Raw genomic sequence first — 24869 nt, forward strand, 5'->3', positions numbered from 1 at the left:
TTTGCTTAGCACCAAAATGGTAACAAACCCTTCACTAATGCTAACCTATACAGAAATGATTTGACCATGATATTCTACATGGGGCTGCCCTGGAAGATGACCCAGAAACTTCAATTTGCCAGATTACTTGCTGAGATGCCTATCACCTTTTTTAAAAGACTTGCACTGGATCCCAGTGTGTTCCCAGGCCCAATTCACTGTGCTCACACTAGTGTTTAAAGCCCTAAACAACTCGAGTCACAAATATCTGAAATATCTACAGGTGTACAGAGGGACTCTCTTGCTAAGTCCACTGTCCTCAGAGGTTTGGGAGGTGGCAGTATGGGAAAGAGCATTTTCTGTGTCAAGTTCCAGGGGCCATCCTGTTAGGCTGCAGTAGATTGCAATGGATTGCTCTGAAGTTACATTAGCACCAGATTTTTTTGGGGGGGGGGATCACCCCCAACCGCCCCTCCCCTCCCTGTCCTGTATTTTGCCAGAACAAAGGTGGCAACCCTAGTCAAAGGGAGTTCTTTCTTGCGGAAATATGATTAGGAATTTTGAAACAAAGACATGGGAAAGAAGTACAAACAAACTTAAACCATTAATTATTATTGTTAATAGCAACGAACAACACAAACATTTCACAATCAGGTTGACACTCCTGCCTCAAATGACTATAAGAATGCCAGTCTCAAACTGCATCTTTTAAAGCTGCCTTGACAATTTCAGGGGGTCTTAGGTTTGCAGAGTAAGGTAAGTAAGATCTGAACTTCATGTGATAATCTATGCTTGTTTGTTTTATTGTTTTAAATAATTGCCCTGGAAACTGTAGTTTACTCAGTCTTGGGCTACTACCCTGCATGGCATTGAGTTGTAACTTCTTATCCATTTTAAAACTCATCTGGTCAGTCTGAAAAACAAGCCCCATTTTCAGCCTGCAGCACATATTAATTTAGAACTGGCACTTGAAACTAGTTCCGAAATCATTTGATATCCATATTTAAATTGCTTTACCCTGTTGGTACTATTGGCAGTATTGTATCACTTATTATTTAGAGATGTCATTGCTAACAAAACAGCAAGTGTTGTCATGCTATTCTACTATATAATATTGCATTGTGGGAAATGCCATATGAAAAGTTGTGTAATTTTTTTCAACCTGTAGCAACCCCCCTATCAAGGCAGGGTGTGTGTGTGTGTGTGTGTGTGCACGCACAATATTCACACACACCCCAGGCCCCTTCTGAGGGGCATGAATTGAAAAACCACAAAGTATGCCCAGGCACTAATCCTCCATACAGTTCAGTTGCTTAAATGCAATGGCTCAAATCCTATTATAATCATGCTACAAAAATGTTATTGTTAGAATTCACAATGCGAGACAGTGGCTATGGAAGCGCTTTTCTTAAACTGTTCAACAGAATTAGGATTGCACATCCCCACCAACAATGAATACTCCATCTGTAGCTGATCATTACAATTCCCTCGCTGGGTCAGGGAACTGAACTTTGGATGAAGTCCAAGTTAGTATTCCTAAAACACACTTAACTGGAAGTAATTTGAAATGGGCAGGATGTGTTTCCAAGGAAATGAACCTAGAAATTGTGGAGTGACTGGGTATCACCAGGCGTTTTTTTTTACCTCCACAAAGTGGCAGACAGAAAGCCGGGATATCAGGCAATTCAGTTTTTTCAACTTTTATTTCTTCATGACATATACCATTTTTATTTGCTGCTCGCCTCTTTTCTGTGTTGATCACCTGCTTCCCAATCTTGCTAATACTGTTCCAGATAAAAACTCTGTTCAAAATGCTGTTTGTCCTTGCATGCATCCTGAGTATTTAACGTGTAAATTCAAATATATTACTCTATTGCTTTTGCTTCATACTGGTGCAGTTGTAGGTAATCTTCGTCATCATCATTGCAGAGGTGTCTGTGGACGGGATATATTGATTGAAAATGTCTAGTAAACCAGATTGGTAGCTGGGTTCCTACTGAGAGTATTTTTTGAGCCAACATGACAGAGATGTGGGACTGAAGACTGGAGTAATCATTCTGTGATATTATGACAGTGGACAAAGCTGTATTGTAACTTTTGAATAAATGTGTAAAAAAACACCCCATATATTTTCTGCTGCAATAAATCTGTTCAGGCAGTCAATAGGCTGCATAAAAACAGGAATGTGTGGGGCCGTCATTGGACATGCAATTTGATCAGGATAAGGTAAAGGGATTAAATATATGAATTTGCCCTGTAGCTGCAATTGTGGAAGACTGAAAAACAGAAGCTGCAACGTGTACAGAAAACTGTTCCAGATAACAGTTTTAAACAAAGTTATTTACACTGCTTTTTTAAAAATCCTGATCAACTGTTATGACTGCTTTTGTTATCTTTTTATTTGTGAGTCATGTTGTTTAGTTTTTCATAGAACAGTGAAATATAAATAATAATCAAGTGACTTGCATATTTCTATCCTCTTTTGTGGTGATTTTTTGTTAGCTTATTCCAGTTTTGTGTTTTTTCTTTATTTCTAAGTTGAGCACATTGGAACATTACCTTTTCAGGGGTTCTATAAAATGGCCAAGACATCTACTGAAGAACTGAGAAAGGTTTTCAGCAAGTATGCTTCAAAAGGGGGTGATCCTAATCAACTATCCCAATGTGAACTGAAAGAATTAATTGAGAAGGAATTTCCAAATGTACCAAAGGCAAGTCCATAATCGTTTCATTGAGACAGCATATGAAAGTGTGTGGAAATATCCAAGTGCAATTACAGAAGTAATATCTCCCAAATATTTAACTGGGGGTGAAGAGAGCAAGACTGCAGAAAGCACAGAATTTAAAAGAATGAAGCCCCAAGCATTTCCATATAGCACTAGTGCTTTAATTTTCAGTTTTAATATCTTATTTATAGTAAAATCTTTAACGACTGGCATTCAAGTCCTTAAAGCACTGACTTAGTTATTACATTGGAAATTATGGGCTGTATCTTAAAAGTTATAAAGTGGTACCTCGGGTTAAGAACTTAATTTGTTCTAGAGGTCCATTCTTAACCTGAAACTGTTCTTAACCTGAGATACCACTTTAGTTAATGGGGCCTCCCGCTGCCGCTGCACGATTTCTGTTCTCATCCTGAAGCAAAGTTCTTAACCCGAGGTACTATTTCTGGGTTAGCGGAGCCTGTAACCTGAAGCGTCTGTAACCCGAGGTACCACTGTATTCAGAATAGGCCCACTAGGTTGCTAACTTATGTCCATCGATTTTAGCAGATCTACTCTGAGTATGACTTAGTCCAAGTGAGTGTGTAGGATTACAATCTATATGGAGCCTCATTGTTAAACAATTGGGGAAGCCAAATATCAAAAAGTAACCTAAGAAACTTTAAAAATGAACCACACAGTGACTTGAGTAAGTATAAGCCAGGGACTGCTTAACAGAGACAGCAAATCTCAAAGTAGAGAGAAAATAGCAAAAATTATTGTCACTAAGGTAAGTCACCATCCATTGAATTGATCTTCTTGTTTTGTATTAAAATCACAGGCTTCTACTACTGGTGCCATATTCAAAGAGATGGACAAAAATAATGATGGAGAAGTCAGTTTTGAAGAATTTGAGGCTGTGATGGCCAAACTAATGGGGTGGAGCCAATAGTACGCCCTACAAGAATATGAAAGAGCACTGCAATTTCGAGAAAGAAAGCAAAACAAAATCATAAAGGAAGAAACCCTAAAGTAACAGACTGGTTTCTTTCTGAGGCATGAGAACAAGGTTATGACAATAAAAAACCTCTCAATAAATGTGAACTGCTTTATTCTCTAAGCTATCATTACATTATGTGTACGGTCGACACAGGATATTTCTTTCAGTAAGGCTGTTAAACTGAATGGTAGCTGTGCAAGAGTACAACAACTTGAGCTAAAAAGAACAATTTGCTCCACAGGGTGTGGTGGGGGTGATGACAGGAGGAGAAGTGATACAAAAGCCGACACCTCACACATCTCACTTGGGTTTAATATAATCGCTTCCTCCACTGTAGTATAGTGTAATGTGAGAGTAAGCTACACATAAAGTTGAGTTAAAGAGAAGTCTTGTAAAAAGTGCATTCCTATTATCTTAGGAAAAGGAAAAGAATAAAGTGAAAGACGAGTGTTTGAAGTTTCTGAAACCTGACACATTCCATCCATATTTAACATATGCCCATTTATTAGAATCAATGAAATGTTTGGTTCATTGGATAAGGACTGCATTAGTTTGCTTGGATTCTATCTCATGCTGCTTTATAACACGCCACTTATATCTATTTGTCATGAAAAATTCCCTATCAATCTATTCTCTATTCTCCAGCCAGAGGTAACTGTGCCTGGAGCAACTCCAACCCACTTTTCTGTTTCAACAATCCCAATTAGGACGTGAGCCGTACTTTGTGATACCCTAAATCTTGGCTCTTTCCAGGCTTACTACGAACAATGCACACACACGTAATCTGATGTTTTCCACTTCAACACTCTCTGGTGACCTACATTTTCTGTTTATGAAACACTAGTTACATGGGGAAAGGTAAAGGTAAAGGACCCCTGACATTAAGTCCAGTCGCGAAGGACTCTGGGGTTGCGGCACTCATCTCGCTTTACTGGCTGAGGGAGCCGACATTTGTCTGCAGACAGTTTTTCTGGGTCATGTGGCCAGCATGACTAAGCCGCTTCTGGCAAACCAGAGCAGTGCACGGAAACGCCGTTTACCTTCCCGCCACTGCGGTACCTATTTATCTACTTGCACTTTGACGTGCTTTCAAACTTCTAGATTGGCAGGAGCAGGGACTGAGCAATGGGAGCTCACCTCAGTTACATGTAACACTAGTTAATTAATAGTAAGATGCAGCCAGCCACTTCAACGGTACTTGAATGAGCATCCTTATGCACTTCCTCACTAGCAATATTTTTAATATGCTCTTTAGCCAAAAAAGACTATGAGAACAGCTTATATAAGATCAATAAACACAGGTACTCTCTTCCCCTCGTCTTATATTCTAAAAGGCAAAACTCAAAAGGAAAAAGTCATGAGGTGGAAGCAAACTTCAGATATCTCCCTCTGCTGGAGCCTGACAGAAAATCTGCTTTTACAAATGGATCCAAATTAAAGTGACGGCCATTATTGTTACCTATATACTATCACAAAGTTATCTTCAGGGGAGATAACTTTCTACAAGCATTATATTCAAAACTGTTTATGCATTTTCCTATTATTCCTGATGTGTTTATGCACTACGTTTTTGCATCATTACCCCAGGGTTTATATAATGCACTTTACCTCAGAGCAATATCTACAGGATCTCACATTATGCTTGAGATAGTCTTTAGGTACGATCAACTGGGTATTTGCATATCTGTAACTGAATTATTTTAATGATTGTGTAGATGCAGCTGCAAAACCTCTTAGCATAGCAAAACGATAAAACGTCATGCATGTGCCAGCCCAAAGATTCATACTGAACTCAAAACCATGTACACTATTTTAATTATATATCTTCTTAAGAGTTATCTGCAGCACACACCCTTTTTGCCCCTAAGGGTTATTTGGAACTTTTCCTTTCTTGGGAGTTAAAGGATGGCAACTTTATCCATCCTTATCAGACTTCAGAGAGCAAGCTTTTGGAAACCACACCCTAAGATGTATTTAATTTTAGGGTGTATTCAACCGACTTCTTTCTTGCCACAAAAACATTTTTAAAACTTTCCTTCCAGTTGCTTCTGGATATGACACATGAACGGTGTAAAGAAATCCCCCCTTTTCTAGCCCATTTGAAAGTGGCTTTTATTCAGACTTCACTGGATACAGTTTTCAGTGAGGGAAAAAATTCAATTGAATGGTGCTTCATGCCGTCTGTGAGAGTCTGATGGTGTGAATGTCACCATGACTCTGCAGAAATCAGCTGAGTGGGTGTGTGGCGAACAAGCATGTGCACCTTTTTATATTGGAAATATGCCTAAAGGCCCAATTGGCCAAGTAAAATCCACCCTTCTGTATCTAGGTATTTTAGTATAAAAACGGTCTCTGACTTTGGTCTGATGGCCCCCAAGTGGATGAGGATCGTTGATTGAGCACCTATGTATGTCTGGATGCAGCTTGCTGGTTCAGTGGCAGTGACTCTAATGGCTGGCATTAAGGTGAGGCAAGTTATTTTGTAATTGAATTACCAAATATTAATTACCAATTGTTAGCCTCTTCCTTAATTCTCTTTTTCACTGATAATGTGTTATTATGCTTAAGTTTATAACCTCCTTAACAAAACAATGAGATCGTTTTATAGTGAATATGTGACGAGTATAGGTGATTGCAGCTGTAAAAGCCGTGGAGAAAGCCGGTGTAAAGAGCTAGCTGGGAGAAACCTGTTGTTTTGCAGTCGGCAATCAATAGATGCACTCGCTAGCAGAAAGACCCTGTACCAGAAGGCTGGGATCCGCAGTCTACCCGGAGGAGCAACGTGAGCTATTCTGAGTGAGTACACAGACACGGAGCCCGGGGGTGGACAAGATGGCGGAGCAGCTACAGGAGTCATTTGTCGTGCCGTTCCAGAGGTTGAATGGCGACAACTATGCAGAGTGGAGAGAAAGGGCCAGAATGTGGTTGCTGGGAAAGGATTTGTGGACTTGTGTGTTAAATCCTCCAACCCCTGTCGCTGATAATTCAGCAGCTGAAGCACAGAGGTTTGCAGCAGAAACCAGGAAAGACAATAAGGCTCTATGTGCCATTGCCATGAGCTGCGATGCTACACAACTGCCCTATGTGCAAAATGCTGAAAATGCCAAGGAAGCCTGGGACAGTTTGGAAAGGGTCCATCAGAGAAAAACAGCTGGAGCTAAGCTGCATGCTATGAGGCATCTCTTTGAGTTGAGACTGAGACCAGGGCAACCCATTAAGGAGCACATTGCCAATGTGATTGATGCATTCCATAAGCTGCAGCGGCATGAGCTTGTGTTCAAAGAGAAGGAAAAAGTTTATATTTTGCTGTCTAGTTTGGGAAACGCCTATGAACATTTGTGTTTAACATTTGAGTCAATGCCTGAATCTGAACTCACGATTGCTTACGTTTCTGGGCGTTTGGCGGATGAGGAACTGAGACGCCAGAAAGAATCGGCTGAGAAGGGGGGCCGTGGGCGCAGAGAAGCCAGTGGGGGTGCAGTAAAAAGCACTGAGGAATCCACTGTGAGTGCGTGCGCAACAAGGCTTTGTTTTCGGTGCCAGGAGCCGGGGCACGTAGCGAGATTTTGCCCAGCTCCGGAAGCAGCCAAGGTCACTCAGCCAGGTGCCAGGCAACCCAGCGGACGTGGTCGTGGGACCAGCCAGCAGCGCCGAGGCAGAGGACGTGGGAAAACTCCAGATAAGCCTGTCAGCCGTCTTTCTGCTGCCTTAGCAACGATTCGAAACAAAGGACAGGACAGTTTCGCTTTTATTATCGACTCAGGCAGCACCCATCATCTTGTACCGCCTTCAGGACAGATCCTGAACTGCAGGCCACTTGAAGATGAAAAGAGCCTGCATCTTGCTGATGGTTCTTCTGGAACAATTAAAAGCAAGGGTGTTTTTTATATGCAATGCTTAGACACTAACCTTGATGTTTATGTTGTACCAGGCATGGAGAATGGTCTTTTAAGTGTGTCTTGCTTATTGCGTGAGGGTTTTGAAATAAGTTTTGCCAATGGTGTTTGCAAAATTGCCAGAGATGGGGCTGAGCTGGTAAGTGTTACTGTTAGGTCTGATGGTCTGTTTGTCCTAGATGGGAGGGGGCAAGCAGGTGGAAGTAACACTGGTGATGCTCAGGCTAAAAGTGCCAATACCCCAAAGGGCACAGAGGGCGCTATCCATAAGGATTGTATTCATGCTTGGCACAGAAGATATTGTCACATGTCTTTTCCTTATGTGCAAAAAGCCCCTGATTTTGTCAAAGGTTGCAGGTTCAAGCCATGTCAAAAACACCTGCAATGCCGCGCATGTGCGAAAGCGAAGACGAAGAGATGCTCTTATCCTAGGTCTGAGAGGAAGAGCACAAAGCCATTTCAGTTAGTGCACTTGGATATTTCTGGGCCTATGTCAACGTTAAGTTTAGGTGGTTCAAAATATGTTTTGTGTCTTTTGGATGATTTCAGCCATTTTTCCTGGGTCATAACACTGAAAGAGAAGGGAGAGGCTGCCAGAGTGATACAGGAGTGGGTAGCCGAAGTAGAACTACAGTTCTCCGTCACTGTCCAGTGTTTTCAGAGTGACAGGGCGGGAGAGTTTTTGAGTGCAGAACTACAAGGGTTTTTCCGCAGCAAGGGAATTAGGCACAGAAAAACCGCTCCTTTTAGTCCACAGGAGAATGGTTTAGCTGAAAGGAAATTTAGAACGCTGTCTGAACTGGTGGAGGCAACGTTGTTTGATGCAGGACTACCCCAGAAGTTTTGGGGGGAATGCTATAAATTTGTGAATTATTGTTCAAATCGCGCTTTTAATTCAGTTGTGGACAACACACCCTACTACATGTTGTATGGCAAAGTTCCGAAGGTGCACTATTTCAGAACTTTTGGGTGTGAGGCTTGGGTTCTAATTCCAAAGCAGAAGCGCAGAAAGGGAGGATCAAGATCCAGAAAAATGATCTTCTGTGGTTACGAACCAAACTCAAAGGCTTGGAGGTTTGTACCAGCAGAGGGGGACCAAACCCGCGTTCACATTAGCAGGAGTGCTACGTTCTGTGAACAAGAGGGCTGGAGACGCATTCATGCTAACCCCGAAGTTCTTCTTGACTGGTCTTCAGGTTTTGACCAGGAAGAGGAAACTCAGGTAGCTGTTGCTGGAGTTCCAGGTGCTTCAGGACCAGATCCAGGTCAGGCAGCTGGTCCAAGTGGTGTAGCTCCTAGGGAAGTGAAGCAAGTAGTCAGAAGCGCACCGACTTCACCCCAGGTCAAGCCTGGGAAGTACAGCAAACGTGGTAGGTCACCCACTTCACCCAAAGCAAGCCCAGAGGGGGCTGCAAAGCGTAGTAAGTCTCTTGACAGTGCTGCTAGTCCGAGAGAGCCACAGTCAGAGACAAGCTGTTCGGATTTAGAGGGGGAGGATGTGGGACCAAGGCGTTCAAAACGCACCACGAAAGGTAAACCACCTGAAAGGTTTTCAGCTGTCAGTGTATGGGCGAACCTAGCAGTGTGTGAGCCTGAAAGCTTTGAAGAGGTGCAACAGTTGTCAGTGGAGGAAGCTAGTAAGTGGAAAGTTGCAATGGAGAAAGAGTTGAACTCCATGCAATCTCTTGGTGTGTATAGCCTAACACAGTTGCCAGAAGGTAAGAAAGCAGTCAGTTGTAGGTGGGTCTACAGGCTGAAACCCACAGTGACTGGAGAGCCTCAGTACAAGGCTAGATTAGTGGCTAGAGGTTTTACTCAGAAGAAAGGAATCCACTACACAGATGTCTTTAGTCCGACTTCGAGAGCGGAATCTTTCAGGATGCTTTTAGCGACTGCAGCGCAGAGAGGCCTAGTGGTCAACCACTTTGATGTGGACACCGCTTATTTGAACTCTGACCTCCAGGAGGAGTTGTACATGTTGCCTCCTCCAGGGTTTGAGAGTGACGTGCCAGGTCAGGTGTGGAAGCTGCACAAGTCGATCTACGGTCTGAAGCAATCCGCTAAAAATTGGAATTCATGTCTTGATTCTGTTTTGAAGAGCCTAGGTTTCAGGAAGAGTCTAGCTGACAGTTGTCTGTATCTCAGAGGTGAAGGAGAACAGCAAGAACTGTTGCTTGTCTATGTTGATGACTTGATCTGCTTAGCAAAGAGCCAGATGCAAGTGCAGAAGTTTGCAAAAGAGCTAGGCAAGAGGTTCAAACTCAAGAATCTAGGTGCAGTGAATGTTTATCTAGGTGTGCAGATAGACAGAACTGAGGATGGAAGTTTCTTGCTCAGTCAGAAAGGCAAGATTGAACATTTGCTTGAGAAGTTCAGAATGTCTGATTGTAAAGGGGTCAGAACACCCATGGAGACAAACTTTGTGAAAGAGTCACAAGTAAAGGACAAAGTAGCGTTTGAGAGTCCTGAAGTGTTTCAGTCAGCGCTAGGGAGTTTGTTGTATTTGTCACAATGGAGCAGACCAGATATTGCTTTTGCAGTCAATTTGCTCAGTAGAGAAGCATCGAAACCTAGCGTGCATGCTTGGAATGGCATTAAGAGAGTGCTTAGGTATTTGCAGGAGACCAAAGAGTATTGTTTGGAGATGTCAGCGCAAGGTGAGCCACAACTCACTTGTTTTGCAGATGCTGATTGGGCCAATCAGGAAGACAGGAAGTCAGTGACTGGTTTGGTAGTCAAGTTTGGAAATGCCCTGATTGGTTGGCGGTCGCACAGGCAAAGCCTAATAGCAATGTCTTCCACGGAAGCCGAATTCTGTGCGTTGTCTGCGACATGCACTGAATTGGAGTACTACAGATGTTTGGTCCAGGAAATCTGGGGTGATTGTAGCCAGCCCATCACTGTTTGGGGCGACAATCAACCATCTTTGAGACTGGCGGAGTTTGGACAGTTCAAGGCCAGAACCAAACACTTAGACATCCGCTTCCGAAACGTATGTCAGAGCATACAGGTAGGCTTGGTAAAGTTGAGGTATTGTCCAAGCCAAGAGAACCTAGCAGATGGGTTCACAAAACCCTTGAGTTTCCAACGGCATGGGGAATTCTGTGAAGGGTTGGTTTTGGGGTAAGTTTGGATACCCGCTATCCCCAGTGTTCAGGTGAGAGGGGGTGTGAGGAGTAACAAGAAACTAAAGAGTTAACTGTGTTCTGTATAGCACCTGACCACTGAGGAAGATCATGTTACAGAATGTACCAGAAGTGTTTCTGTATGTATCTGTTGGTTTCGTTTCTGCCTGGGAGACGGTCGCAAGATGTCTGCGCTCTCACCAGGTTGTTTGTTATTTTCTCTCTAGAATAAACTTAAGTAGTTATTAGAACACTTTGGACTCTGTGTGTTCTTAAGAGGCTTTTTATCCAACGGCTATACAAGTTTTCGCTGTGTGAGAAGAAGAACTCTGCTGTGTGTGTGTTTTACTGCCAGCCCGGGTCTACGGAAGCAGAGAAGCGCTAGAGAAAGCGCGCTGGGCAGATAATGAGTGGCTCCTAATTGAGTCATAAACAACTCAACGGAGCCCTATACTCGTCACAGAATATGCTATTTTAAATGCTTGGGCCCCAAGCCATTTAGGGCTTTGTATGCTACCGGTAGTACTAACACCTTGCATCAGGCCCAGTAGCTCATTGACAGCCAAAGCAGCACTTTTAGGATTGGTGACACACATTCACATTGTGTTGTCCAACTTAAGAACATAGTAACCTCATTCCCACATAGAGCACATTATAGTATTTCAGGGAGAAGATCACCTGAGTATGGACAACAGAGACCAGGCTATACCCAGTGTTTGAAACTCCCATTGTTCTAGGTGCATTTTGCAACAGGGAATTTCATTAGCGTGAGCAGTTTCTGAGCTCTGAGGCGCAGTACTGTGCCAAAGATTTCAGATTAAAACTGCAGAGTGGAAGGAAGGGAGGGCCTTTTTCTGCCTCCCCACTTCCAGCTACTATCTGAAGACTGGAGAAGAGACCCTCTTACCGTAAGAATATTAGGGGGTGGGCAGGGAGATGACTAGACCATGTGAAAAATGAACATAATATCTTAGCTGCTGTTCATTCACTTTCAGCTTTGTATTCTTGTTATTAAAAAGCGCACCTAGACATTCTGTTGTTGCGCCTATAACCTAAGATTAAGGTTCCATTTAGCTCCTAGATTTCACGTCTCAGTTTCTAACGTTGGCTATCCCAGTCCACAAATGACAAGCCAGCCTAAGATGGACATAAGCACAAAGTCAAAGAAGCTACTTGGGACTCCAGTGACAAGCTGGAATCCAGGAGTACTCCCAGACTATGCCCTGGCACAGTATCGCCATCATATCAAGATTCAGCTTCAATTGATTATCAATCTTCCAGCCCATCATGGTTTCCAACACCTTCATAGCTTCTCCTAATTCAGATGGAATGAAGAGATAAGAGCTGTGCACTGTGCTCGAAATTCTCAGATGACAACTCACAGTGTTTTTCTATAGATGTTGAGCAGCATAGAAGACAGAATGGAACCTTACAGTAACCTATAGCTCAAAAGCCACAGAGCTGAGCAACAGTCTCCTAGTACAAATAGCACTTTAGAAATGCTGCAGGTAGTAGCAGAACCGCCACAGTACAGTGCCTCCGAGTACCATCTTCCAGAGTGATTCCAGAAGGACTTCATGGTCAACCGTGTCAAAAACCATTGAGAGGTCAAGGAAAAGCTACAGGGAACCAACTCCCACTCCATCTGTCTTCCAATAAAACCCATCAACCAGGGAGACCAAGGCTGCTTTAGTGCTAAATTTGGACCTGAAACCATATTGAGCCAGGTCTAGATAAACTGCCTCCTCAAGGCATATCTGTATCACTAGAACATCTTGCCCAAGAAGAAAATATCAGAGACTAGGTGATAGTTTTCAGGCAGGACCTTTTCAAGCAGGACTGCACCACTGCCTCTTTCAATGACTCCCTTTCACAATGAGACATTAACCCTTCCCTGCACCCATCAGGTCAGTCACTTAGTTCTATCTAGACTTTATCAGCCATGATGAGCAAGGATTGAGAGGGCATGTAGCTCATCTCACTGCTACAAGTCTCCTGACCACATCTTCAGTCTGCAACAACTGATGTTGAAACCACAAGCTGCAATTTAACAATTTTATCTTCAAAGCATTTAGTAAATCTCTTGCAGCAGGCTATTGAGTAGCCTTTTATTAATGATACAACACTGATCTGTTTTATTAATGATACAACACTGATCAGTTTACCACTCACTCTGCAAGGCATAAAGCACACATTGGTTCTAGCAGCAACTGCTCCATCACACAACAATGAAGAAAATAAAAAAGAAAGCAGACCTTTTTTTAAAAAGGCCTGTCACACACAGATCCCTTTTTAGAGACTGAAGAGAACAGTGTGGAGCAGACTTTCCAAAAAGTTCCCACCCCATAAACTAGCATCACCAGTAATGTCAGCTGATGCTTAGTGGGGCATGATTTGGAGAAAATGGCCTTGTGGGCCAAACTGGACCTTCTTGTAGGCCCAGATTAGGACCTTCTTGTGAGCCCACAGGCCAGAAGTTTCCCATCCCATGCTGTATAAAGAATGGATGTGGAACCCCCTACCCCGGATTTCCCTCGCTGGGATATTCATTTAAAGATTCCCTCACTCCCAGCAAAGGGTCCCACAACCCACTAGAGCCCTCCCTGGGGTCCTTGTCACCCTGACTTGGCCAGCCCATTACATTCTTGTCCTTTGACCTGCTAGAAGTTTATTCAATTGCATATTCCAAAGGATATATGAATTACCCTATGTTTAAAATAAATTGCTACAGACCACAAATTAAGTGTGAATATTCCAGCCAACAGATAATTAGTGTGTGGCGTTGATTAACCACAAAGAATTAAGGAAGGGATAGGTGGTTTCATTCTAAGATCCTAACATCTGCTGACTCACAGGACACATGTGACAATTACAACACAATCCCAAGTATGTCTAGTCAAAAGCACACCCCAAAAAATTCCCTGGGGGTTACTCCAGTTTAGGATTGCCGCCATAGATTAATTGTTCCAGGCTTAAAAGAGTACCAATAGAAGCTGCAATATGATGTTAGTCACTGTTGTCTGGAGCCTTGTTGAATGCAAGGATGCTGTGCACCTCAAAATTTTAACTTTGCTAATTGTTTCCTAATAGGCCATCTGAATCTAGAGATGCAGGCACACCTTCATTGTACATCATGACACATACATGGAATGGAAAGTGTTGGGAGTGGTGCTTATGAACAGAAACACATGGGCAGGTCATGAAGTTATGTTCTACTATATCTGCCAGTGCTCTGGATATTATCTAAACCAGGTATCTCCTGTCATGAGTACAAATCTGATTGTCTTAGACTGTTTACTGTGGACGATATCCAGCATAGTTATATTCAGAATAAATGACTGAAATCAATAACCTAAGTACAGATTTCCAGGGGTCTACTCTTAGTGAGACTTAGTAGTACCGGTATACATCTAATATTACTGTGTGCCATATTTAATCTTAAATATTCTATTCTATCCAGAAACCATAGTGTCATGGTAACGAACTACAGAACTTGTGATCATTACAAGATATGGTATCAATCACATCCACCATTTTCATGCACATTTATAGAATTCCTATAAGAAATGTTCACTGAAAGCATAGAACTGTAGGGCTCTAAGGTCCGACATTTCATGAAAGCTTCTGTGTTATATTCAGACACTGGCCCAATTAAACTCTGTCCTATAGAATAAACCAGTAAATTTTATTCTGTTTTTCATTAAAAACAAAACAAAAACTAGAACTAAATATTGCCTTTATTCACTGCCATTCTCAATTGCCTGAACAAAACAAAACCAGACTTTACAAGGTGAAATGCCACAACCCACTCAGATATGTTGTGTAATAATGGTGTATTGGAGACTGTTAATTGCTGAACCCTATTTTAAAGATATGTTCCTTTTTCGAATGGGATACTTACTTCATGGGGTATTTATCACCAAGCAATTTAGTCCTAAAGTGCTGCCATAATAAGTCAGGATAGGCAAGCATGCAGTTGACCACACTTTCCCAAAAATTCTGTCCACATCCTCAACTTGCACAAACCAAAAGGTATCCACCAAATGTGGAAAAGAAAGAGCTGTAGCTACATCTGAGGCTGGATCTCCAAACTGGATCCCTAAAACAATCCACAGCATCCCTTCCATACATTATTGAATCACCTTATGGATTAGGAAGCTGACAACATTATGGATTATGTACATGTGATTCCAACCCCCCCCCCAAAAGATACATAACCTGCCAAAATTGCAGAATAAATTTCTGTTTTTCCCAGTTTAATGTACAGTATACTTTAGGTAGATTTTATAGTTGGTAACAGGAAGAAATGACATTTTGTAGTGAAACATTATGAGTGTTTGACCTGTTTGAGTTTGACAGAGCGGGATGGAACTCAGGAACTAACTTTTATATGGTGATTGCTTCTCTTGGCATGCCTTCATCCAAACATACAATACTTCTGCCTGTTTGAGTTAGAAACACCACTTCCAGAGTCTCCTGCTGCTGTTGCCTTTCCTTTCACCCTGTCAAACAACATCATGCCTCTCCCCATCATGCTACCTTTGGAGCAGGCTTTGAGAATAAGCAAATAAATTCGTTAGCAAAGATTTGTTCTGTTGTAAATACATATATCAACACAACAGATGGGGGTACAGGAATGCACAAGATGAATAACAGGTTATAAGTGAGAACTAATAAGATTTCTTAGATCTTATTATCAGCAGATATCAGAAATGAAAAGGAATGGTGAAAAAGACCATATTCCTTCTAGGCCAGCGATAACTTCAGAATGAAATATCCTAGCGCCCTAGGCCAGTCATTAAGCTGCCTAGATTCAATGTACACACCCAGTTTATAGAGCATACGCCCTATGAGAAATGTGGGGGTGTTTAGATGTAAAGGAGATAAGCAGGGAGAAAATGGCAGCAGGCACCACCATGTTAACAAATCAGTGCTATGCAGCCCACAATACAACAGTAGTAGTGTTCTTCATTGTCACAACAAACAGAGGTGTCGTTCTGAAGATTTAAAACATCATCACTAACAAGGTGCAGTTAATGCAGTAACCTGAAGCAGACCAGGAGTAGCACCCACCCCACTCCCTCACAAATACTTACTCGATTCTCTTAACACATCTGTGTGACTGTTCCTTCCCTCATTCCCACATCTGATCTCCTATTTCAGACATCGTAATATATCAGAATATTGCGATGTTTAGCTGCTGATATATCATAATGTTGAAAACCAGATATCGCTCAGCCCTAGTCTGTTTTTTAGTATACCTAAAATCCTTTGGTGATTAGGGAACTAACCCATATTTTGTTCAAAAAATTGCTTTGCAGAGATAACTACCATGGAGCTATAAAAAAATTTCAAAAGTAGGGGGTCTGTGGCTTGGCCTTTGAAAAATAGGGGGTCCTCAGTAAATAGCTAAATGGGAACCAGTGATATAGAGCAGGCATCCCCAAACTTTGGCCCCCCCCAGATGTTTTGGACTACAGTTCCCATCTTCCCCAAGCACTGGTCCTGTTAGCTAGGGATCATGGGAGTTGTAGGCCAAAACATCTGGAGGGCCGCAGTTTGGGGATGCCTGATATAGAGAATTCATTAAAAGTATCAGCTTAGTTTGTCCTGAATTCAGATTTGAAATTTGATATACTACTACTGGTCAATGAAGTCAGTATACTTTGCTTAAAATATTATTTTACAACCTACAGGTAGGCCATCTACCTGTATTATCTATCCCTTCTGAAAACCATTATTTGTCAAATATCTTATTAGTTTCTAACATCCTGCTAAAATGCCAAAACTACATGGAATTGTGGTAAAATCAGGATGACTTATAGTCATTTTATAACTCATTCTCTCTCTCTACTTGACACTCTTGTTCCCTTATTAGTTTCGATAAATCTGTTTGAAAACTAAACACAGGCAGAGCAGTGGAAGAAAAAACCCCTAGGTTACTTAATTCCTTTGAAAGGATAGATGTTTTCAAGGGTTACAGGTGTGCCATCTGGTATGAAGCTATGCTAAGTGCATTGCTTTGTCAGGGACTGGCGGGGCTCTGAAGAATGTGTGGCGGAGGCAGGGGACCAGTGACTTAAGGGGTTTGACGCCACCCGCAAGCAGGACCCAGGGCCCGGGGAGGAGGGAGGAGGAAGAGTTGGAGGGGAAGGAAGGTGTGCAGGATGTGGCAGAAGAAGAGGCTGTTCAAGCGACAGATGGGTCAGGAGACTCCCCACCTTCCTCTGCTGCACTGTCTCCAAGAACCAGGAGGGGCTTGAAGCAAGAAGAGCAGCAACGAGTTCCAGGCAGAAGTCTCAGGTTGTCAGTATACAACCCACCAGGTGAGGGAATATACCGTAAGCCAGCAGAGGGGCAGGGTCTCACTGTTGCTGCAACTGCGCTGCAGGGAGCATATCTGTGGGGGGACAGTTGCTTGGAGGGCTAGAGGCGTGTTTTTGCATATGCACCGCGGGAGTTGCTGTAAGTGCTTCTTTTATTGATAAGACTTAACTATTAGACGTGTGTCTTCTGGAGCTGGCATGGGCCAGGCATGCGGTGGCATGGTACTTACACCACAGATGTATTACAAGTATGAATGAGGGGAAACAGGAAAAACTTGTAATATTGCAATGTGCCTGGATACAAAGATTCTATATAGCTCCGACGAAGGTGTGGGCTGCTGTTAAAAATATAACAAAGTTCTAGTAATATCCAGCTATTTCCGTATCCCAAAAACACCTCTGAAAAGGGGGGGGGGACAAAGCTTCAGGGTGAATCCAATTACCATATTTTGTTCTTTAAAAAAATAAACTTGAATGTTAAAAGTATGTAACACATCCAACATCTGTCAGCAAAGACAAATTTCATAATCAGGGCGGAGTGAAAGGCATGACAGGGTGGAGCAGGAGAGACATAAAAGGATGCCTCAGTCTTGAGCTTCTCACATTGCATTTGCAGAGCCTCTGCTTTTGGAGTATTAGGTAAATATGATTTATGTATTCTATGTCTTTTTGGATGTCTTCTACGAATGTCCTCAATTCTACTACTTTCAGAATGCATTGAGCCACAGTGTATAAAGAAAAATGTGTTGTCTTTTTCCCAAGAAAAATATATTTCAGGAAAACATGATAAAGTTTTTCCACAGGAGAAAATACCACAGCTTCTTATATGTCAGAAGTTTCACATATGATATAAGCTAGCTTGCAATTAATGTTGTATGAGCAGAATTAGCAACTTAAGAGAAAATGATTTCATTGTAATTGCTATATAAAACTACATTTTCCACATACCTATGTAGCTGTTGTATTAAATCAATGTATTTCCCCCCTACAAACTTCAAAATATGTTAACTTTGTTTGCTCTTTTACAGCTTTTGAATATACAAAAATATGGCAGAATTTAATAGTGATCAACTCTTAAGTCTCTTCACTCAGTATGCTATAAAAGAAGGTAGCAAGCATCTGCTTTCCATGGATGGACTTAAAAGTTTGATTCAGAGCCACTTCTCAAATGTTTTGGTAAGTCTTTCCAAATTGCACTGCCAATTCACTAGATAACATTAATATTTCCCTAAGCCTGCATCTAATTTGTGGTATTTTCCAACCAAATCCAATTCACTAAAGTACAAACAAGGGACATAGTCCAACAAAGCTCTGAAGAGTTTAAAACATGACTGGGCAGCAAGGGAGGGATGGGGAGGAACAGCAATGTGGGAATAATTCAGTAAGATAGACAATAGCTTCCATTCATTGTAATAATTTATGTAGTTTCATATCCAGTTCTGAATGAAATTAATACAGACTTTACTTTGGTGAACTGCTTCTATAATGATTATTTGTAGCTGTTGGGCAACCTGAGAAAAGTAGGACAATCTGATCCTAAGAAAAGCATGTTTTACAAAAGGTGACAAAGCAAAAAGAAATCTAGTACACTGATGCTTGACTGAAAATATTGTTCAGAAAACATTTACAATATTTAGATTGCTTTTATTGATCGTACTTGAAAAGTTTTAATTTAGATGAAATCACATTTTCAAACATTGAAATCTCTCCATCAAAATGTTTTTCAAACATTTTAATTAACATTTTAAGGGTTTCTTCAGGCATATATATGGGTTTGATTATACAAAACACTGGGCATTCTATGAATGTGTTATGGTGAAATTTTAGTTATTGCTAGAATCTTAAGTAGCTGGAGACAAGGAAGTTGATTATAATATCAAATTATGAAAACAAAATTATTATTTTAGCTAAAGTTAGTGGTTGGTTTTTAAGGCGAGAGTCCTCTCTAAGTTACTTAAATAAAGAGCGTCAGTGGATTACAGAATAGGTGGGGAAATTATAAATTGAGAACTGAAAACCACAATGGAAAGATGTCAAAGTCAGAAGGACTTAAAACAACAGAAGGGTGCTCTAAGAATTACCTAGTGAACTTGCTAAATATTCCAACAATATAAAGCCCTCAAAAATTTCTTTCTCTTTTAATATGGTAGCATCCAGCATTTTTTTTTAAAAAAAAAACAGTCCCCAAGGTGTTCAATGGATATAAACAAGACTATGTCAGAACAGGCCAAACAAGAATGGGTTAATACGTGTGTGTAGAGTAAATGTTAGCAAATTTGCTTAAGTTCTGTTTAAGATCATAATAAGCATTCCAGTGTCTTCTGAAACAAAGAGTCTAGTCCAGGCTTCCTCAAGCTCGGCCCTCCAGATGTTTTTGGCCTACAAGTCCCATGATCCCTAGCTAGCAGCACCAGTGGTCAGGGATGGTGGGAATTGCAGTCTCAAAACATCTGGAGGGCCGAGTTTGAGGAAGCCTGGTCTAGTCTATCCATTTATGTACAAAATGAAATCTAGAGAAAACTATGCACAATTAATAGGTACTTTAAAATACATATGCTCCTTGCTAAGATGTAAGTGTTTCATTTATGAATTTAGTGAAAGCTAATATTTGAGATAAATTGTACATAAAAGTAATTTTTATAATAGTTTTGGAACAAAATTATTGTTTCGTGGTCATAAGTGAGATGAGTTCAGCAAGGACAGTGGGAATATACATTAAGGGAAAATCGCAGCTGAAAAAATGTAACTCACCAGAGCTATTAGGACCAGTACAATCTAGTGGCTAGACTGCTTGTTTTGAATAAGGAAGAAATACAGGTTCAGATACCCACTTAGGTGGGCAATCACCATCTTTCAGCTTAATGTGAGTCATAGAAGTATTAAAAGAAATAATAATACCCAGTAGATAAGAATGTCACAAACACTTTGGTTTCAAAATGTGCATCACAGGTCACATTCACAAACAGCATTTGCTAGCACAAAAGCTGAAATACAAAGAGATAAACGTACACTCTCAAACAACCAGATAGCGTGCTAATAAAACAAGGTATGAGAAAAAGGGTGCAGCTGCACTTTTTAAAAAGCAGTGCGAAAGTAAACGCTTAAAATGCTAATATGCTCTGCAAAAGTAGACTGAACTATCTGCAAATGTATCTGATTTCTGTTAGCGTGCCTGGTACAGCTACTGATAGTAGTGCAATCTTTGTGCCCCATGTAGAGTGGTGAGCAGAAGTCCTAACCCACTCTCACAGGGCGCACAGCATCATGGTCATGTAATACACTTCAATGCAAAGTTCCTTCGCACCTCTCAGCAACAGCCAAGAGATGGTTCTTCATCCACCGATCTACTCTTGCTTTTCCCATAAGCAGCCTATGTGGCAGGAGCCTGGGAATGAAAATAGTTGCTGAATGTTCTAGGGAAGCACTGTTCAGTGAATGGCAGTGCTGTGATCCTGGTTGTGGCCTGGAACAAAAGCAGCTTGGCACAGAGACACCATGTCTGGTTTCTATAACAATAACAAAATCCCAGCCACAGGCTAATGGAGGCTTACTTATATGGGTCTCATGTCAATCTTATGTCATAAGCTTTTAACATTTGCCCTGCCATTTCCCTAAATTAAAGGCACGTTTGGGCAGAACCAAAGCATACTTGGGCTGTGATATTAAAGGTGCAGCGAGTTAGGTTAGCCTTCTTGTCCTATTATACCTTTTGGTAGACTGTTCAGTACAGGAGGACTGCTAGAGGGGGAGAATGCAATGGCCAGAGGCAGAGCCACTAAGTATCGAGAGCAGTGCAGATTTTGCACCATAACAAAAGTTCAATGGTTTAGCTTTCTAGCTTAACCGCTCCAAGTACAGTGCTTTGTCTTTTTTCCGCAGATGTGGATGGTACTCAGTAAATTCACTGAGAGCCCTTGTGAACTAAGCCAGGTCCTATCTGCCCCACTTCTTAACGTCCCTTTACTCAAGCTACATATCTTGGTGTGATACTAGAGTCAATTATTATTGTTTTCGTTGGTATTTTAAGTTGTTACCCACCCTTTAACGCTAAGGTCACACGGCGAGTTACAACTATTTGAAAAACAACTTTGAAAACAGCTTAAAAACTTACAAATACAATTAATGGCATTTGCATATATTGGTTAGCAGAGTATTTCAATGTTTGTTTTATAAACTTCTCCTTCTGTTTCAGTATTTAAGTTATGATCTAGGTATCTGTTTTGATATGTTTTAATTTTATATTTCTATATTTGGAAAAATATTATATTATATTTGGGAAAATATTTATATTTTTATATTTCTAAATATGAATATAAAAATATAAAAAATTATATTTATCAAAGTAAGGGACAGGGCAGGTCTGCTTTTTTACACCTGGTCCCACATCCTGTTTTCCCAAATCAAGTGTAGCCTCTAACTCCTGAGAGAAAGGCAAGGAATATTGACTCCTTTTCTAACTTGGAAGAGGTACATAGAATGGGGCTGATGAAAAAAAACAGTGCTCCACAATTGTTCACATATGATACCCAACATACACCCTGATAGAATTGTACACTGTCTATAAAAGGCTTGCTCAAAATGATTGTGTATAGATAACCATGTTTCAAGGAAACAATTTAGCTTAAGTATGTTCTGTAACACTGTTCTTAAATTTACCGTATATAAAACTATTTTGCTTTGTTTCCCACTCCTTACCACCACCCAAATAAAACTTACAGGGTTCAATGTCTCTCAACGATATATCCAAATATGCGGACTTGGATAAAGACGGAAAAATCAACTTTAATGATTTCAAGGTACTGATGAGCAAGTTAGGCAGTTTGGCAGGATTGTCTAATTTGGCTGGAATAACCGGTTTGCTCTCCTAAGGCATCCAATGAAGAGACAACAGACAGAAAGTACTTCCAAGATCCCCAAACCAACCTATTATGGACATTTACAATTACATTTGTACAAAGAATCTCTCTAAAACTAAATTTAATCATTGTGGAACGATGGACGTCACTGAATAAAAATCTACTTTATTTGCTTTCAAACCATGCACCATCTTGTCCAGTGGATTTAGAAGGTTTACACAAAGCATATGCAACTGGATGAAGTCTATGGTTAATACTTCTTTTTACATCTATCTAGACCCTTTCCTATAAACTTTCCCCTTTTCACTGTTGCAGTACACTGAGTTGACATTTTATATGAGCTTTCTCTGCTATGGCTCTAAGGAGCACTGCACCACCAACTCAGTCTGCCCTCAGCCACCCATCTGTCATGTTGCTTACAATCAGTCTTGGACCGGGTCTGTCGGTCGCTGGTTCTGGCTCCACCAGCTGTTGGTCCCTCTGCCTTCCATCCTATGGAATGCACCGATGGGCACCAACCACCACCAAATAATCCTAATCTTACTAGCCATATGTTTACATCTCTCCCCTGTAAAATTCTCTGTTATTCATAACTTCTGGTTCTTTGTTTTGTAGCTGGCTTTTGAACCCTAAAAACAAGAGTAGATCTCCATAATGCAAAGCTTTTTAGAGTCTGGGAGCTTGGCAAAAGCTATTTGAAAAGTCCAACCAGTGACATATTCTTTAATTTGGGTTCTATTATCCTATACAAAACCCTAGTCAGCTCTTGATCAATGCATGATAATGGTTAGGGTGTTTTTGTCATTAAAGTAATTCCGGAATTATTCTGACCACGTGCAGCTGCTAAAATTAGTACTTATTATTTCTTCATTTACTAATCCTCAAGATAATTATCTTTTTAAACAGATTTATCCAAAACCAATCAGCCATTTGCAAATGATTCACTTATTTGCTCTATGACCTCTGTTATGCAACCGCTTTACAGTATGATCAATTGCAATGGTGATATCCCATTAAATTCGTCTAATGGAAAGTCTCATTAACTGAGACCAGAGATCATCAGGGCAAAGTGCCAAAAATGTTTTCTTTGTTGGAGCTGAGCACCATAACATACAAAATGGAATATTAACAAATGTGCAATTATTTCTTTGGATATGAAAAAGGTGTGGGGAACATGTGACCCGCTGGACTGAAACTTCTAAAATCTTTCAACATTTGGGCAGATTGGTGCTGCCCTGCTATAAAGGAACTAACTCTCAGCCTCTCTTAATGCCACTATGACTGACACAATTGTTAAGAAGCCAGCACAAAAGATCTATCAAAAACATACAGGCAAATTCAATACTTACAACAGGATTCTTTGTGTTTGGGTTAAATTCTGTAGAATTTGCATCTGCAGAAAAAGAGCAACTACATTTTAAAATGTTAAAGATGGTTAAACTAAATATAGCACCTTTGTCATTTTGAAGGAGAGGTTTTTGGCACATATATCAGCAAAACGTCATTTTGAAGGAGAGGTTTTTGGCAAATATATCAGCAAAACGTTTGGGCGGATCATATGAATTTTAACATCCACAGAGAGACATATGTTGAAAATTACAGCACTTCACAGTCTTGTCCTTGTTTCAGGAAATAAAGATAAGCTAAAGGCCAATATAAGGAGTACATCCACAGCAGAAGAATGAAGATGAGGGTCAGGAAATGACAATTCTTTGTCCACCTGTCAAATTGGCATGGCAGGGAGATCTACCCATTGGCTAGCAAATGTCACCCATCCCTGCTTTAAATGAACAATTTTCATAGAAGGTAACACACCTTGCCAGTTTAGACAGTTTCTTGCAAACTCCACTACTGCCAGCTGCATCCCCAAGCAAACTCCTAGAAGAAACAGGAAAGAAGAATGAACGAGCACAAAAATTCTCACTTTTTATATTCTAGGCCATGACCCAGTTCACATTGATCGGCTTCTGAGAACTCAATTATGGGAAAGTGGGATTTAATATAAAAATGAAATCAAATGTGTTTGCCAAAAGATTTTCCATTAACTGCTGCAACATATCACTTCTCGATAACCACTATTAAAATTCAGAGTAGTTTGGGATGGGGGTGGGGGAGGGACACTTCTTCCTTAGAACAAGGCAAAGGGTAGGCAATGCCAGAACCCTGTAAGTTTGATTTTCTAGTACAGTCTTGACAGCTCACCCTCAACTTGCCAGCACAAAACAGTCACAGGATTTGCAAAATAGGCAAATGCAGTCTACCCAGATTAATCAATGAAAACCTTACCAGAAGTGCCTGCTATAGGTAAGTACCTATATATTCATTAGTGGAGCAAAGACTGCCTCAAGCTACAACAGCAGACTGTAACATAAGATTCCGTTTTCTTCTCCTATCACTCGGACCATATTCTCATTTTCCCTTTGGCTCCTGCTTGATCCAGAACCATCAACATCCTATACCTCTTTCCCCTTCTCCCTACTTCTTCTCCTATTTAGTATTATACTGCACACTTCATTCTTCTCTTCCCTCGCTTCCTCATATATTATGATAATGCTCTCTGCCTTTCCCTCATATGCCCCATTTGCTTCTAACACTTCACCCATTATTCCATCTCCTTTCAGGGACAAACCAGATGTGATATTAATAATGTGACTGGCCATTGCATGCTTGCTTTTTCTTAGCTAAATGACAGCTATGGGGCATCCAGATTGGGACCATGGCCTGGAGGAAATGACTGTTAACACTCTGTACCCCCCCTCCCCTCCCATAGTCCCAATCTGGATCCCCTCACTTCACTACTGCTATTTGGGAAAACAACAACAACAACAACAACAACAACAACAAGCATGCACAGAGCAATCACTGATGTTCCATACATTTTCTCCCTCTATTTACTTGGTCTGCTGACATCTAAATTCCTTTCTTCACTTCCCCTATACCTTGCTGATTATTTGTCTCTAGTCGCTGCCTAGAGCTCATATACAG

General features: G+C 41.0%; 2 protein-coding genes across 4 annotated transcripts in view; one reads left to right on the forward strand and one right to left on the reverse strand.

Annotated features, from left to right (window-relative positions):
- CTPS2 (CTP synthase 2) overlaps window positions 1–24869 on the reverse strand; it is a 67709-nt gene that overhangs the window by 12385 nt on the left and 30455 nt on the right. For both annotated transcript variants that reach the window (XM_035116088.3, XM_035116089.3), the window contains exons 12-13: window positions 23700–23762; window positions 23234–23277 (exon numbers count right to left, since the gene is read on the reverse strand). In XM_035116088.3, the coding sequence (XP_034971979.2) occupies window positions 23234–23277; window positions 23700–23762 (107 nt within the window). The remainder of the gene's footprint in view (window positions 1–23233; window positions 23278–23699; window positions 23763–24869) is intronic.
- On the forward strand, window positions 685–3785 carry S100G (S100 calcium binding protein G). Of its 2 annotated transcripts, none has more exons than XM_088667756.1 (3): window positions 685–735; window positions 2518–2690; window positions 3523–3785. In XM_088667756.1, exons 2-3 carry the CDS (start codon window positions 2559–2561, stop codon window positions 3631–3633), a joined length of 243 nt encoding a protein of 80 aa, XP_088523882.1. In that variant the 5' UTR covers window positions 685–735; window positions 2518–2558; the 3' UTR covers window positions 3634–3785. The 2 variants fall into 2 exon arrangements, with proteins under 2 accessions (XP_088523882.1, XP_088523881.1); XM_088667755.1 differs by having other exon boundaries at window positions 2547–2690.

This window comes from Zootoca vivipara, chromosome 4 (assembly GCF_965207765.1).
Source record: "Zootoca vivipara chromosome 4, rZooViv2.hap1.1, whole genome shotgun sequence".
Classification (NCBI taxonomy): domain Eukaryota; kingdom Metazoa; phylum Chordata; class Lepidosauria; order Squamata; family Lacertidae; genus Zootoca; species Zootoca vivipara.